We start from the raw sequence: 17,051 nt of genomic DNA, 5'->3' as shown, positions 1-17,051 counted from the left end.
ATAATACCAGGATATTTCAAGCTAGGCATCAAAGGCCCACCGCTGTGTTTATGAACAAGAAAAATATAGTGATTCTGTCTTTCAGCAGCCAATTCTTGAATCATCAGAAGGCAGCAAAAACAAACCAAACTCCTCAACCTAAGAAGCCTCATCTAAAGTGCGAAATAGTCTTTAATTACAATGCTGTGTCTGGATGGGGAAATATCCACCTTACCTGCTGAGACAGTTAGAATACAGTCTCTGATTGTCAAGCTACAACACTGAAATTATTTTAGCAATCAATACAATCTTCCCTCACCTCTCTGTTGACTACAAGGTGTTGTCTGATGAAGGCTCCAGTACAGAAAATTCAAGGATGGCTGCAGGAGGTCAGTGTCCCTTGGCCTGCATTTCCCACAGAGATTACTGACTGGGAAAAAAAGAACACGTGTAACAAGGACACCAACTTAACAGAGCACCTCAGCACATGAAAGAAGTCTGTCAGTAGGGAGGGAATTCAAACAAAGTGAAAATAAACAGAGCGTGGTTCTGCTGGTTCTGTATCGATTGAAGAAATCTGTGGCAAAAATCAGTGAGTGACTGGCTTTGAATGTTGACAGCCTGATTAACCAGTTAAATATGGGGATAGGCCTCTGGACTACACAGGTTAAAAATCAGATGAATGTGCTGCCAAAACTCCTCTTTTCTTCCGGTCTGGAAAAGAGGTGACAGGGGCTGGCGGGGCCGGCCCCACTCCGCCGCATGGCCCCGGGCCTGGCCGGGCCCTTCCGCCGTCGCGGCCTGGGTGTCGCGGCCCGGCCGGTGACTGCTGGGCAGGGGGAGGGGAGGAGAGAATGCCCGGTCCGAGCTGGATCGGGCTTCCGACGGCTGTTAACATCTTGCTGCTACGCTGCGCCCCCATCGCGGCCCTGGGAGGCCTGGCAGGGCCGGGCCAGCTCCCCCTACACCCCCGCCCCGACCCGCAGCGGCTGCGGGCAGAGGAAGAGGGGGGAAGCACCAGCCGCGGGCACGCTGCTGTGAGATCCAGCCGTCCCTCCCCTCAGCGGGCTCCCAGGAGGAGGAGCCACCGCTACCAAGACCCATTGCAGAGGGAGGGGCCCAGCCTTCCAGAGATCCTGGCCCAGCAGTGGCACAGCCTGAATTTACTATTTTTGGCCACTACCCGGGAAAAAAACCTATCATGACTCTCTGAAGACCTGGGAGAACATTAACTCTTTCTTTGCACAGATGAAACTTGCAAAGAACTAATCCCTCTTGAGTGAGAGAAAGGATAGAGTGAAAACATGTAGAGAGACAATATGAAGGCATCAAAATCAGTGAAGGAAGAGTTACATTTTAGATGGAAAGAGAAGATGACTTGGTTTTAGGCTGAAATTCTTTTGTGAGCCATGGTAATGGACTGTAATATACTAGATCATCCCTTTAAGTCATGGATATATGCACTGGGGAGATGAAAAGAGCGTTCAGATTGCAGATATGAGCAGAGGTTATTTGTGGTGGACTAAGCAAACATTCAAGCAGCTGTGATCTTACGAGAAGTTTGAACAGAGAGATGAAATGAAGCTCTGCCCCCAGGAAGAAGAAAAAGATCTCTGTTCCTAGAGATGAAGAAAACCTTTGCTTTTGAACTGTTCATCTTTAGAATGGTACCCCATGAGTTTTGACATGACCCATAAACACAGCTGTAGGAAGGCTGCATGATGTGGGAGGGACTTCGTAAATGCAGATTCCATGGTTCTTCAACGTCCCCAGTTCCCTTGGCTAATAAATGTCTGAGAAATGCTGCTTCTTTACAAGGGCAACATGGACAGCCCTGAGATATCAAACATTTCAAATTGAAGGGGACAGTCCTTCAAAATCTGCTGGAGAGACCAATTTGTCAGAGCAGGGAAGAGATGAGAGGATGGATTGGCTGAAATTTCCTCCTAGTATCTATTCTTTTTTCACAGCCTATATGAACTTCCAATAGCCAAGTAAGAAGGCAGAAGTCACCAAGTAAGGATCACCAGACAAGACAGCAGGTTATGGTATAGTAAAGAAACACAACCTGCTCTTCTGTCTTTGGGGCAGAGTGGGCATGCCCTGCAGTTGGTTGGGAGCCATAGACTCTGGATTCACATTCCAAGGGAAGCCCAGTTTCACTAGACTGCTGGTTCCTGATAGCTGATTAACAGGACATGACTGTGGCCTGAACCCCACAAGATTGTTATAGCAAGGATGGACAGGAAAGGATGATTCAGGAAGCATACCAGCCACCACGTGGTCATGTGCCAGACCAACAACAGTCACTGAGCCTGAATTCATGTCACGGTCAGGAGAATACTTTGGCCACCTTGTGAGGTTTCAGACAAAAAATGTATTATAAAAGTAAGAGGAAGAGAACCTGGGTTTTGTTAACTGAATTAGTTACCACAACTCTTTACAATGCTCCTGGCTATGAAAGTATATCAAAGCAACCATTACCATAATGCAAGGTCAATCTTCTCTCAAAAGACAAAGAGCAAGCCCCTAATCATTTTATGGAACAATTAACAGACACTTCCCTGGGAGAAGACGGATGCACACACTCACCCTGGTGAAGCAGCTTGAAGTCTGTGCTGTCCAGCTCCCTTATGCCCTTGCTCCGCAGCTGCACCAGGAAAAGAAGGCTCAGCAAAATAGGCAGGTTCCTGTTAGCTAAGAAGGGCACAGACAGCTTAGCTTGTCAGTGAACTCCAAACTGTTGTACCTTAAAGTGTGCCAGGAATTGTTAATTTTCTGGCTCTGGAATAAGGACACACACACAGAGCCCTGACTTTATTCTCATCTCTACAGTCCCCTCTGGATCAGTTCCCCTTTCTGCCACTCTGGTTTGGCCTGAGTTGCACCTGAATCCTGCCAACACCGTTTCAGGAGCATCTAAAGAAGAGGGGGGGAAAAGAGGCTGGGGTAATTTACGCCCATCATGAGCCACGTAGGGAGCATGTTCCTCACACTTCAATACTGCTAACAAGCTAGAAGTCACTAGCCCTTTCTAGACTGCTCTCTTCCTGCACACTTTGACCATCACTGTCACACTTTTGACAGCAGCCCAGCTGTACAGCATTTGTTCTCGTCCATCTTGTGAGACTGGAAAAATGCTGTCCATCCCTTCCCACAGGGCAGGGCAGAGACAGAAGTGAGAACCCCACACAGCAGGCCTGTATGTAAGGAAAATGGGGCTACTTAGACCACCAACCCCGCAGGGCAATCCTCTCCCTACTATTCACATTTTTGCAGTGCTGTAAACAGGTAAAGATTTTGTATTGTGTACGGCCATACCTACAGCAACCAACTATCTGCTCCAGTAAATGTTTTCACAAAGGCTCATGAGTTTTTAGTTTTGAGGAGGACACATTTATGCGTGTCTTTAATGTTAACATATTCCTGATGGAGTGGGCTGTTGGGCCTCTTTCTTGTGTAAAAGCAGGCTACTGTTTGAATAGAGATGCAGATCCCCTGGACTTGACTACCCCAGGCCTCACAGAGAGCTGTCTGTGTGCTGGGAGACAAGGAAGTCTGTCTCCAGAGTAAATCTAGTGTTTGACTTTCTGGATGGGTTGCCAGGATGTCAGTTAACAAATTCTTGATGCATTATGAAGAAGAGCTACACGTATTAATAGCAGCAGAAGGGCTCAAATCTTGCAAAGGCTCCTCTAGCTCAGTGTCCTACCCCTATCACCAGTGGTTTGGAGTAGTAAATCTGACTCTCACTATAGGAAATGGATACTTTGCCTCTCCACAGCTCCTGGCATCCACAGATCAGCAACAGAGGGACACAAGTTCAAATGTGCACAATTCAAAAAAAGATCAGATCTAGCAGATCTTGCAGCCTCATGCTCTACCATGCTCCTGCTTTCAATGTCTCTCCTCTTCTCCAGCCTACTGACTTTGCTGGAGTTAAGGCAAAACCACTTTTCTTCTTCTTGTCTCCATCCCAACTGCTGCACAACAAAACACTTGAACTAGAGCAAAGCTATTTGTTAAAACCATCAGTGGCCCCTCAGGAACAAGTAAAAGTTGTGCTAAGTCTCTATCCTAAAGGAGCCAAGGACATCCTAGCACTGCTCACTCTTTCAGTTCCAGCTCACAGACTGCTTTGCACAGCACCTTTTATAGTGGGACAACAGTACCAACATCACAGACAGGGCTAGTTAGGAAAACAGGGATTTCCCCCAGTCACAGCCTTGCTCCCTTTGAAAGATTTAACAGCTGTAAGATCTGGTGATACCACAGTCCCTGTCTGGGGATCAATATCATGAATTACTCAATCCTTGCTCCTGGTCTTTGTGTCCTAAGAACTGTATATACTCAGGCACACCCAGCTGTTTTGCACAAGGAAGAGGTAAAAAGGAGGATGTCTTTCAGCCACCAGTTGGGCCCCTATTCAAGCAGAAAGATTTACCAGCACAGCTCTCCATTTGAACAACGACAACAGTATACAAGAACCTTCCTTAGTTTAACAATCACAGTTTGAAGCCAGAACAATCTAAATTAGAAAAAAGGCTCTCACTTCAAAATGAATATCTGAAAAAGGAAACTAAGTAAGTACAGTTATGTCCATAAATTTCCTCATGCAGGTTAAGTACTAAAGCTACATCAGCAGTTCAAAACCACTTTATCTCAGACTATGTCCCTACAGATAGTTGATCTTACAGCAAGACCAAGTCAGAGAGGTGGCATCACCTTGCAGGGTGGCTGAGCTGCTCTCTACCAGCAGCTGCTGCAGAATCTGTAAAAATTGGCTCCGAAGGAGGTCACAGACAAGGACATCCTCATTTATTTCCAGGAAGGTCCTTAGAGTCATCAACACCTTCCAAGCCACTTCCACAGAGCTTGAGCAGACCAGGTCCTGCAAAGGAAGAAACACACACATTACCTTTCTACCCTGATTAGGCAGAAGTCACCACTATTTAATACCATTATGCTAATCTGGTGCCTTGGGAAACAGCCTAATAAAGCACCATTCAGATTAAGTATGTCCTGATTAAATAGAGAACTGAATAAAGCAGAAGGACTTATCTGTTAAGACACCTCTGAGTAATACCCCACTTAAAGAATGATTTGGCTCTGTAAGTGTAAGGGTAACATACATTTAAGGTCACTGTTTTAGACAAGTGAGACCTAAACGAGAGGACAGACTCTCTGGCACCTCTGCTCTCCTTGTTGTTTTGAAAAATCAGCTTGCATATTAAAGATGCTTGCCTAAAATCAAGCTTATGAGTCAGTCCAGAGTTCCTAACTTTCCAAAGGCTGGCAGCCTTGTATGTGCAGTAGTAACATAACTAAACTGCATGAAATGTACGTAAGCTGGACAAGCAATCAATCACAGGAAAGGAAGGAGTCATGTACACAGCTCACAAGCCTGCCTCCTGACTACGGGGCTCTGTCTGGAGTCTCTGAGCTGAATCCCACAGCCAGCAGCCTTAATTTGGGCATAGTCTTCATGCTGAGGTGTATAACATTAAATTCACATGCACAGCATGTACAGAGGCAGTTGTATAATTATCAGACAGAAAATGCCTGGTAGTGCTGACATAATATGACCATCTCAACACATATTAGGTAAGTACTATCTTTCCTCTCTTCCTGCAGTAGTCCTGGCTACTTGTATTGCATTGCAAATGGTAAAGTTGAAGAGGTAAACAGGAAACTGATCTCAGCAACTGAGCCTACAGCCTGCCTGGACAGATTGCTGCCTCTCCCAGCTGCCTTCCCCTATCACACAACAGTAATGCATCCAGACTTCAGTCATGCAGAGGAAGTGGTTGTGGGACCCCGTACCCAAGGAAAGCAAATAAGGTAAGAACAGGCTGTTTGTGCCAGGAAAAGCTCTCTAGTTCTCAGCTGAATTCCTGCCTCTACCAGAGACCTTTATGAATAAAGAGCAGGGAGATGTCTGCACAATCATCTGTGCTGACACAGATCTGCTCCATATGACATTCAGGAATGTAATCTAACGTCTCCATTCTCTGAGAGAGCACCTCAGACCTGGAGCATGGAGAAGACAAGTGGGGCAGTGTGTCATCATGACTACATTCACCCCCAGATGAACACAGAGAGCACAAAATGACATGAACCAATGGCCACAGCCTTTCTGGTCCAGCCAAATGCACCACTGTGGTAACAGGTTCCTTCCTACCCGGAAGGTCAAGGTCTCAGATGAAGTCACTAACCGTATGTTATATCCAATCCAGACAATTATTTAAAGCAGATAAGCAAATAAGTCATCCTTGGAAGTACACTGACTTTTGTTTCACTGTACCATGCATAGGCCTTTCCACTCCACTAGTGCATTCTGAGGCTTAGGTTATTCATCTCCAAAGTTTTCTTTATGTCTGAATATACTTATCCCTGCATATTGCACTGTTTTATTAGTCCATCTAAATTCAGATTGAATTGAAACTCTTCCACAACTGTAAGGTGAATTGTCAAAGCCTGTGATTCATTACAACCTGCTTTAAAGACTGGAACAGAGCTAAATGAATTTATGTCTGCAAGAGCACATGGCAAGATAGAAAAGGGAAAGCCAAGAATGTTGTACTTTTCAGGGAATGGAGACACTGTTTATGTTTAGCTTATTGAAGACCTGCTTCAGTTTATGGAGTGACAAGTTCCAGAACTACTGCCAAAGGTAACAGGGTGGACAAGCCTCATGGGACACTTCACCTCCTTAATTTGTCCTGATATGTAAACTCATTGATCACTTTTACTAATGCTGTGCAATGGTATCAAATGCCTGGATGCTGTTACCTACTCTGTAACTGTGTCCCAACTGTGAAATAACTGCCCTACATGACAGCCCTCCTGTCAGTCATTTCAGTAACCTCGGATATTAAAACTTACTCCATAGCCTCTTAGATCAGAGCAAACACCTTCCGTAATGCCCAGTGGATGCCCATTCAGAGTCAAGCCTTGATTCCTCTTACTTCTTTACCATCTGCTGACATGGGTTTGTCTTCTCAATGATAGTTAGTTTTAATTTCTCTAACTGACTGGAGAAGAAATATCACAGCTCTTAGCTTTTGCCCTTGCAGGCAAATCTCATGTTCTTCCGTGGAAAAGTTGGCAAATATTTACTGTGTGACTGGCTCAACAGTCATGGGACAAGAGGTGACTGATGGGGAGGGGTGACAGGAAGGTGAGAGCAGTGGAAGTGACAAAAGGCCTCTAAGCAGCCATCAGGACACAGATTGTGTCATGATTACATGGGTTAACAGAGCTAATTTCACCAGCTAAAGGCAAACGAACTAGCCTGCTACTTCAAGACCCCTTCCTCTCCTGCACTGATGAATTTTCCCTAGGATTTTTATTTTATCTTTTAAGATCAATAAAACATATTATTTGCAGTCCTGAAAACTCAAGAGTACTTCAAAATTCTCTGACAGGATCTCCAGTTAAAACCAGACAAAATGAAAACCTCAAACTAACAGAAAGCTGTGCCCTCAAGACCTGTTCTCTGCACACTGCTTTTTCAAAGTTCTTGTTCATCATACCCTTCTTATCTATCAGCAGTAAAGTATGGCTGCCAAAGTTGCAAAACAGCTTCTTCAAGGCACTGGCACTGAAGAATCTGAAGTACCCAGCTGTGTATCTTGATAGAGGAAGGAATGGGGTTTTTCATGGCATACATCAGCAGGAACCTTCAGATGCCCCTCCAGCCAGCTCTCAGAGGATCCCTTCCTGTCACCAGATGGATGACAGAGAAAGAGATGACACACATACACACCCCTATTTTCTGCATAAGGCTTCCCTGGCAGGTGTAAGTCTGTGTATACACACATGGTCCCTTCTATCAAAATCCTTGGCGTCACAACATCACTAAAAGCTTTAAGAACGAAAAGGCCCCCAGATCAGAGCCAGGACAGCAGCCCATCCTTGTGAAAGCCACATACCAGTAAAATAAGCAAAATGCTGGAATTGCTCTTCAGTATGGGAAGCAATGGGTCAGCACTGTTCAGCTGACTGGATGTGCCAAAATCAGCTTCTTCAGCCTCTGTCTGCTTGCAGTCTTCCCAGGAAAACCAGAGCTGGAGGACTTGGTGTCCAAATCTCCCCATAAGTTCAGGATAGCACAGGAAGAATTTCAGCAGGAGAGGACAATGGACATAGACCAAGCTCAGATCTGGAAGATTATCCAGCATCCTTCTTATGGTAGTCAAAGACCTCTGGTAAGCGGAAAAGGGGAAGAGGGACAGAGAACAAAATAATCACTAATATTGAATATAAACACCTTAAGTGATGATATTTTACTGTGAGAAACAGTCACACTGCCTTTTCAGCCAGACAATCAAACACATCAGTTTAAACATCATTTTGTGAAGCCCATTTGCAGCACACAGGCTAAGAAACTTGTAGGCTTTATACAGAGCTCAAAGCTGGGCAGCAGCAAAGAGCCATATGGGAACACTAGAAAGACTGCTGCAGAGGCTGGAAATGTGCTTGGGAGACCAAAGCTATGAAATTTGTTATATTCTGTATGTGAATTCACAGCCTATCCAATGCAATTACACTTCCTACACATACACAATTTTATTCTGTTGAATTGTATTTCCCTGTGGATTTTCATAGTTAACTCTCCAGAGTGTAGATGCACTGCACTACAGTGCAGTGCACTGCTTCACTCATTCACTGCTCACCACCTATGCCAAAATACTTTCTAGAAGAAGGTTGGTGTGAGTGGGGAGAAACCTTAGTTTCAACAAAAAGGTTCAAAGAGATAAGAATTAAATCTTCTTTTACCATGTCCAGGGCATTGCCTTTGTCCTGACAGACAGCAAGGAGGTAAAGTGCAGCTCTGAGTATGTGTGAAGGGGGACAGTCTCCATGGTCCTGTGCTGATAGGAGAAAATTTCTCACAGCTAGAAATAATTCTGCATCTGGAACAAACCTGCATTGAAGGAAATTGGAATGGAAACAGGAACAATAGATATGCTTTTCCCATCAATACATGATATGTAATGGCCATAAATCCACTTGCTTTGTATACTCTTTGCTCACCTGTCCCCGAAGGTGTAGGCAAAGTATAAGAGTAGTATGAAACACTGCTGGTGGCTGCAAAGAGACTGATCCAAAAAGAAATGCTCAGGGGTTTCAGACAGGAGGAGAAGGCTTTCAGCAATGGTGTAGTTTAACTGAGGCAGACCCTTTTGCAGGAGCTCAGACATCTCTTGCTCTAGAAATAAAAATATAAGCAGGCAGGAAATGAGCAATGTCTATGGAACAACTCCACAGTCTGCATATACTAAGCATACCTCTATGATTTGGCATCAATAGTGGTGTGAGGCCTGTTTTAACAGAGCTGGCTTTAAGGATGAAAAGACATATCTGCTTGAGATTCTGAGCCCTTTGCTGATATTGCCTGTATGGTGACCAACCACTGCTAGTGGGAAAAATTACTTTTCTGATGTAGAAACTTTCATCTCATTTGTTTGGAACTTACCTATTATGGAAAGTTACAGTATAGACAGGAAAGCTTTATAGAGTATGCTAGAGGGAAAAAAATTACCTTGATCTGCAGATATGAGTGACTATGTGGCAAGTAATTTTGTTTCAATTAAGCATGCACAGCTGTGCCAATAAATGCCCCCATGTAAACAAAACGATAGGCAGATGAAATGCATTCTTTCAGGTAGGGTCCTTACTGGACCAGCTTAAAAACAAGCTGGGGGGAAAAAAATCTCTCAATCAAGCTGTGTGTGTCCTCCTTTCCCTTCTCATTTGTCCTTTTCTAATTTTTTTTTTCACCTGTTGCCTAAACAGAGGGTGGCAGTGCCTCAAACTAAATGAAGCAGTCTTTCCCCAAACTTGCCTTCCTGAGAAGTTCTCCTCTTCTCTGTGGCTGAGTAAAGGTTCAGGCATAAGCTGCAGAGGAAGCTGGAACAGGTGTGATTCAGGACAGGATTACTGTGAAGAAGAGCAGAAACAGACAGTGAAGAAGGCTGGAAATATCCTCTCCCTACTTCTGATATCATACATTGTCTGCCAGAACATCATTTTACTGAATGATCACATACAAGCACCTGCCCCATCATAAGAAGATTCTAGGAACCAACCTAGGCTTCCAGGAAAACGATGAGTTCTCAATGGACTGTCAGCTCACAAATGTGGTGGGCGTGTGCAATGACAACGGTGAACATGTTCTTACCAGGGGCCAATATGAATACAGTGGGGCACACTCACAACCATCTCACCTTGTCTACACAGGGAGTCCTATAAGGACAGGACCCCTAACACTGCAGAGAATGGGAGGTGTTTAAGGGTAGCTCACAATACACATGATTCCACTGGCAAATGACACAGATTGGTTAGCAATGACATTGCCAGGGATGAACACTGTAGAATGCCAAAATATTAACTAAAAGGGTAAGAACAGCTGTTTCCAGCTATTTCTCTCTCTCCAACCATTTCCTTGCAGAACAGGACACAACCAGATGTCTGTAACACACCATCCCTGGCACAGCACCGTGCTCTCTTCAGAGACCTAGATCACTCCCACCACACACCATTCACAGGCACAAATGCCCCCACTCGAAGTTCCACACTAGTAAACTGGACTAGGAGTGCTGTGTGTTTTGTTTACTTTTTTAATGAGGTACAGGCACGGGAACGAGGAAGTAAAACATCTCTGAAGACCCACAGAGAGTCTCCCCAAATACTCCTCAACCTTGAAATCATAGCCTCTAATACAGGAGATCCTTTGCAATGCCTGCTACTGAAGTCATCCTCCTTCCTCCCATTTCTAATACATTATCACACCATGAAGAACAACGACAGCGGTAGTATATGCCTAGGAAGCCAGAGCTCAAATGGAACTGATGCTACTGGTACTTCTCTTCAGAACACCCACTGATCTGACTACTCCAAAATCAGGCCGCTTCATCTCTATCTGTGCAATTCACGACAGAGCACAGAATTCTCACAATGCTGTGTAAATCCATCTACCCCCTACCAAACTGCTTCTCCCTTCTCCCACATCAAGCTCTTCCATTGTCAGAAACCATTTACATTTTTCAGTAAGACACAACCATTCTTGAATCTTTCAGTCGCTCATCTTGCCTAATTAGGTGTATTAGGTAAGACATGATCTACTTTCCCATCTGGAAAATTTTGGCTCACTTACAATGCACATGTCACAATACCTTTGTACAGAGCAAAATCTGGCCTTCAGCTCCAGTGTCAGTCGGATGAAGGATGAGGATGCTAGACAGAAAGCAAGACAGAAATGTCAAAGGAGCACAGAATATGTACAATAAGAAAAAGAACAGGCAGGTCCCATAACCACCCCACCCCCACACATCTTAATGCAAGAATGGTGAAGAGGGCAGCCCATTTCAGTAAGAATATATGTATTAGGCTTTCTCTCAGAAAGTAAATTACTCCAAGTTTGGGTGTGAGAGGAGTATCTGAGATTAATTTGTTTTCTCAGGAGAAGTGAAGATTTTGCCAGTTTCATGTGTTTACAACAGAGTAATTGTCTATATCACCTCTCTGATGTGTGAAAAATAAGGCATACATACACTAAACTAGAATTTCTACATAGTAAAATCCCACCAACAATTCCAATCCCTGTCTACGGGAACAGCCAATTCAATTCTGAATTATTCCAGAGGGAAGGATACAGCTGACAGCACATTCTTATCCAAAATAAAACCTGTCCCATCATCATTGCTAGACCAAATAACTTTTCCATCCTGCTGAATAGGACTATGCACCCTATTCTTACTCATATAAACATGTAATAGAATCCTCCACATAAAGCCTCAATGTTAGCCTCATTGCCTCAGCAATATGCAGTAGCAGCAAATTCCACCAGCTAAGAGCACAGAGAACATGATCCCACAATACCCTCATACCCAGCTTCTTGGAGAACTTATTCCGCATGTTTGGCACCACTGTAAAGAGGGTATTGAGTGTTGAGATGAAAACTTCTGTCACTGATGGGCTGACAGCCGTTTCCAGATAGCTCTGTGGAAAGACAAATAGATCAGTTGCACAAGATGCTACAAGCACTGAAGACAGCAGCTTTCTTCCTGCCTGCCCAGAAAGTCATGTTTCTAAATCCAAACAAATGGAGTAGCAGTTCTTTTTACCAAAATGCCTGGCAGCAGAGTGGGCTCACAGAGCACTTTTAATGCAACTAACACTCCACCCTGCCAGTGCTATGAGCTGTGCTGGTAAGTCTCCTAGACATCACACCAGACAAGAAACTTCTGGATTCCAGCAGACAACCAGTTAGGCCTTAATGCACAGTGACTGACATTACTGCCCACATTGCCCTGGAAGTTACTGCTCTTACAGGTCACATGGCTAATTCTCCTATACAACATGGGACATCCCTCTCTATAAAGTTCAGCCCTGAACTGTTTAGAACAGAATGACTCAACTCACTCTTGTTGAAGGTCACAGGACAATTTTCTCACAGTCCATTAATTTTTACCCAAGTTCAATGAGCAAGAAACAGCACGCTGACTCCAGCTTTGCCAAACTGGACATGCTCTGCCCCCTCCTGCCAGGGAGGAGAACAGCCGTGCCACTGCAGCTGCCTACCAAGAGATCGGTTAAGAAAATACCGACCAAAACATCTTCAAGCTCCTACCAACTGCGAGAATCCATACACCTGTACCTGTCACAAAGCACAAGCAAACTTTACTCAACGTTAGCAAACACAACAAAAGTCCCAGTTTCTGACAATTCTGCTTGAAGTGTCTCAGGGACAGGCCTATGCAGAGCACTAAAGCACTCATGAGTCTCCACAGCTACTTTTTAAATCATGTCACAGGCCTTAGTGAGGCATAATGCTTAATACTGCCCGTGCTGTGCAGACTGGGCAGCCTCATCAGTACCTTCTGGGAAGAAGCACAGAAATGAAATTGCAGGTGGTAACAATGGCTGCCTTCTGGGACACAGGCAAGTTTTGAAAAAGTGGCAGTAGGAGAAACAACAGTCCAGGCACCCTTCATTTTCTGACATCCAGAGCTGAAATGGATCCCACAGTATGGTAGGCAGGCTATGGGAGTCCACAGTCTGAAGTGTTGTTGTGTATTATTTGGGTTTATATTGTATTTCATTTTTATATTGTGTTTTGTAATGGTTTATTCTGTACCCCCCTGCTGCCCTGGAAAATGTATCATCCAGAGGTTTGTCCCTGCTCCTCTTCCCCACCCACTCTCCCACATTGGAATGTAATCCAACTCTATTCCACTCCCACCTTATCCCTGATCGGGTATTGGCCTGTCCCTGCCTCTAGCCCCTTCCCCCTAGGTAAAAGCCAGGATAAGCACTTGGAAAAAGCCTCTTGGCTCCAGGACAGGGATCGGGAAGGGGCTCCTGACCCAGGCCGGGGCAGGACCATAGGAGAAAGACTGAATAAAGCCCTGATTTCTCCCGAGATCAAGCGCAGACCCTTTCCTTTGCCATCAACGGAAACCTGCTCTCTCTAAAGGAAAAGGTTCACAGCTGCTCTGGGATCTTTGGGGCCCTGAGGAAAAATCCTTCCAACTGTGGTTTGTCTCTCGAGCTAGCTGAGGCAAAACTGGAGCCGGGGCTCTGAGAGAGGGAGAAGCAACCACACTGAAGAAAGACACTGACATCTACACGGAAACTATGAATTTCTGCACCCTCTGAGAGCATACACTATCTTTTGCATGAACGATGTAATTCAATACTTGGCTATGGAAAAGTAGCAAATGCCACAGTTGTTCTTGGTTTAGTTGATGTGCCCTCTTCCCAAATAAATCATTTGTGCAACTCATTCTTGGTGCCTGAAAGCACCTTTCCATGTACCTATGGAACAGACCAAGTTCAAAATAAATCCTACCATGACCATGGGGATGCAGAGACTGTCACAAATCCTCAACAGGAACTCAGAGAAGTTGCTTAGTGTGTCTTTGCTCTCAGAGTTGGGGGCAGTGAAAGCATTCTCCTGGGCCATGAAGTCACCCTGGAATTCCACTGCTAACCTACAAACACACAGTGGATAACAGAGGAAAGAGGAAACCACCTCACTCTGTAAAGGAAGCCAGCAGATACTACATTTTAATCATGATTTCACCATAAAGGAACATAAAACACTCAATGGGTTGGAAACAGAGGAATCTGGCAATCACACTCAGTTACCTCTTGAGTGAAGCTATTAAAAGTCACCAAGGTTGCACAACAGTACATGTTGGGAAAGGAAGACTTTGTTTCAGTGAAGAAAACATATGCTGTGGGAAGCTCTGGTGTGGCAAGACCGGTTTTCAGTCATACCAGAGTGCCTGAAGCACAACATAGCAAACCTTGGGAAAATCAGCCAAGGGACCATTTAGCTGATAAAAAAATCCACGACAGAACCTGAGTGCCCTCTAACACCACCCCAAGTCTCTGGGTTAGTGCAGAAAGGCATGTCTGCTTCTGACTGAATTATCTCAGCAAACCCAAGTGATGCAAAGGAAAAACTAATTTGGCCAGACCACCCTAAAAACTGATCCTAATTCATACACAAACTCATCTACCACTGTCTGCTGCGCAGCTACAGGTGCCAAATGGGTCTCTGATCCAGCAAAAGAGGTAAAGCTGGTGCCTCTGAACTCATTTTCAGTAACAAGGTGACAGGCACAAGCAAATCCAAACCCAGTGTCTGAAGCAGATACACATTTGTTAAATGGTTAATCCCCTTGGGCAGTGAAACCACATAGCACAGGAATCTGGTTTCACACATACCTTCCAATAGCTCTTATATTATTAGAAGTTTTGGTGAATTTTCAAGCAGCCCTTTGAAGTCCAAAGACATTAAATAAACTGATAGGTCCCAGGCAAATTTCATGAGAGACACATCCAGGTGTCACAAAATTTTCACTATTAATGCATACCCCTCACTCTGCTGTTTCACTGACCAGTGCCATGCACTGAACTCTCACCTGTGATATTTCTGTGGTGGGGCTGGGTAGAAGAACATAGCTGCAAGGACAGAAAAATGGACAGACATGGACACACGCCACCCACCCATACACCTCCCTGACTTGTCCTCACCTGCAAGCATTTCTGAAACTTTCCAGGGTACTGAGCAAGAACTGACCCTGTCTCTGAGGAACTCTACCAAGATTTCTGTTTGCCGGGTGACTCTGAGACACTGAGAATAGAAGATCGCCCTGTTAAAGGAGAGAAGTCTTTAAAATCTTGTGTCTACTTTCAGAAAAAAATAGCTTTCTCCTTTGACACCAGCAGCAAGGTTTCACTTCACTCCTTCACACAATTTTTTTACTATGTGGTTTCCCCAGAGACGGCAGAGTTAAACAGCTTGTGTGCTCTTCCTCAGGAGGACAGAGTTACACAGCTACTAGTTCTGCACTGTCCTGTCTTTAGCATCTGTATTACCATCATGTCATCTAATCTGAGTTTTAAGCATTTCATCTAATAGAGCTTTAAATCCTTCTGAGAAAATGTCATTTTTTAAAAAATGTTCTTTCTTCCAAATACTCTTCAGACAACACAGAACAGCTCTTCTCCTTGTGTAGCAATGAAATCTTCGAAGTTCTTCTACTTTCACTCAGTTTTAAGCAGCTATCCATGTACTAATTCTTGTTCCCACACAGCATCCCACTGAGTTAAGCATGAAGCCAACTGAAGCTTCCGAGTTAAGAGTTTGCTCAAATTGGGAACAAGTTGGAACTCAAAATCTGCCTTTAAGCCTTAACCTGTTGTGGTGGTCTTCTCCATTACACCAGAGGAGGGCACAGCTACACACTGGTGCCTGGCAGTTCAGAACTCCTTCTCCATTTCATGCTGAGATACCTTGGCAGAGGTATCATAATTTCCCCTTTTCGCCCTCTAAACACAGCTTGGATATCCTCACTATTTGTCTAATTTCCTTCCTGTGAAGCCCATAATTCTGAAAGGGACACCTAGCTGTGTGTGTGTATAAACTGACTGGCCAATATCTGCCTATGGGTCAGAAAGTACTTCTGCCTTCTTCAGGCAGAGAAGGCCAATATCTGGTACCACAGAACTTGGGTCTAAAAATCATTAATCGGAAATTTGGAGTTCTGCTACTCTTTTGAGCATTGAGGTGTTCTTGTCACTACTGGCATGCAATCTAAACCTACATGGTTCTAAGCCTATAGCAAGAAGGCTCAGCCCTTGTCTTTTCATTAGCCAACTGCACCTGGGGCTACTCTCAGAGGTACAGAAGTCCCGGCAGCGCGTCACACTAACTATGGATGCCAGGAACAGAAAAGGATTTCTAATTCAAATAGTGGCTAACAACTCCCTTGCTGAGGGATCAGAGTACATATATGATGACACTCTTGATCTGAACGTAGAACAAGAAATATTCATTGCTGAAAAAATAGATTGACCAACGCAGCCTACAAAGTGGGGGTGGGAAGAAGGGGAAGTTCAAATTACTTTGGAGTACTGGACACATAAAGAGAGTAGCATGCTCAAGTGGTGCCCCACAGAACTTTACTGATTTAGAAAGATAACATTCACCAGCACCCATCTTCATCTGCTTCAAAGTCTGGTACCATCTTGAGGCAAGAGGATCAAAAGAGATAGCAGAGAACTAAACAGCCATGAGAGATTTAAGTGCGGAGATGGAACATATATAAAACATCCACATAATGTCCTAGAAAGATCATCCCTGTCCTGCTTGGTCCTACCAACAAGCAGCAACTTTTGACTTACTGCATGCCTCTTACTACTCTGTGATGGGGAAAGGTCGGCACATCGCTTCAGCACTGCCTCCAAAAGCTTCTGCAGCTCTTCATATAGGACTGGAGGGGAGCTCAGATGATCCTTCCTTAAAAAATGAAGAGAAAGACAAGTTGCACAGTCCCTGCTGGGGACATTCCACTAGGAAGGCAACACCATCAGAAATATCTGCTCTTCTTATGGAAATATGCCATTGCCACTTCTCTCCAGCAGAGCACAGTAAGGTCAGAATAGCTGAATAGTGCCTGCACCCACACATGAACCCAAACACACCCTCAATGCTCTGTCTGCTCCCACTTCAGTCAGGAAGCCCATGACTGTCCAGAGTCTTATGTTTATTA

At 44.5% G+C, this 17,051-nt stretch overlaps 1 protein-coding gene across 4 annotated transcripts in view; it reads right to left on the bottom strand.

Moving 5' to 3' along the window:
• The window catches only part of MEI1 (meiotic double-stranded break formation protein 1), a 38,912-nt gene that overhangs the window by 8,857 nt on the left and 13,004 nt on the right, over positions 1–17,051 (bottom strand). For 3 of the 4 annotated variants that reach the window (XM_040061984.2, XM_058420221.1, XM_058420220.1), the window contains exons 11-22: positions 16,684–16,798; positions 15,031–15,149; positions 13,838–13,979; positions 11,874–11,985; positions 11,160–11,220; positions 9,830–9,924; positions 9,019–9,193; positions 8,761–8,908; positions 7,914–8,186; positions 4,705–4,870; positions 2,572–2,676; positions 299–409 (exon numbers count right to left, since the gene is read on the bottom strand). In XM_040061984.2, coding sequence (XP_039917918.1) covers positions 299–409; positions 2,572–2,676; positions 4,705–4,870; positions 7,914–8,186; positions 8,761–8,908; positions 9,019–9,193; positions 9,830–9,924; positions 11,160–11,220; positions 11,874–11,985; positions 13,838–13,979; positions 15,031–15,149; positions 16,684–16,798 — 1,622 coding nt within the window. The remainder of the gene's footprint in view (positions 1–298; positions 410–2,571; positions 2,677–4,704; positions 4,871–7,913; positions 8,187–8,760; positions 8,909–9,018; positions 9,194–9,829; positions 9,925–11,159; positions 11,221–11,873; positions 11,986–13,837; positions 13,980–15,030; positions 15,150–16,683; positions 16,799–17,051) is intronic. The other variant, XM_058420222.1, reaches the window with a different exon arrangement.

This window comes from Hirundo rustica, chromosome 4 (genome assembly GCF_015227805.2).
Source record: "Hirundo rustica isolate bHirRus1 chromosome 4, bHirRus1.pri.v3, whole genome shotgun sequence".
NCBI classification, from domain to species: domain Eukaryota; kingdom Metazoa; phylum Chordata; class Aves; order Passeriformes; family Hirundinidae; genus Hirundo; species Hirundo rustica.
Note: the sequence above shows the minus strand (reverse complement) of the source record. Positions and strands in the feature narration are given on the sequence as shown.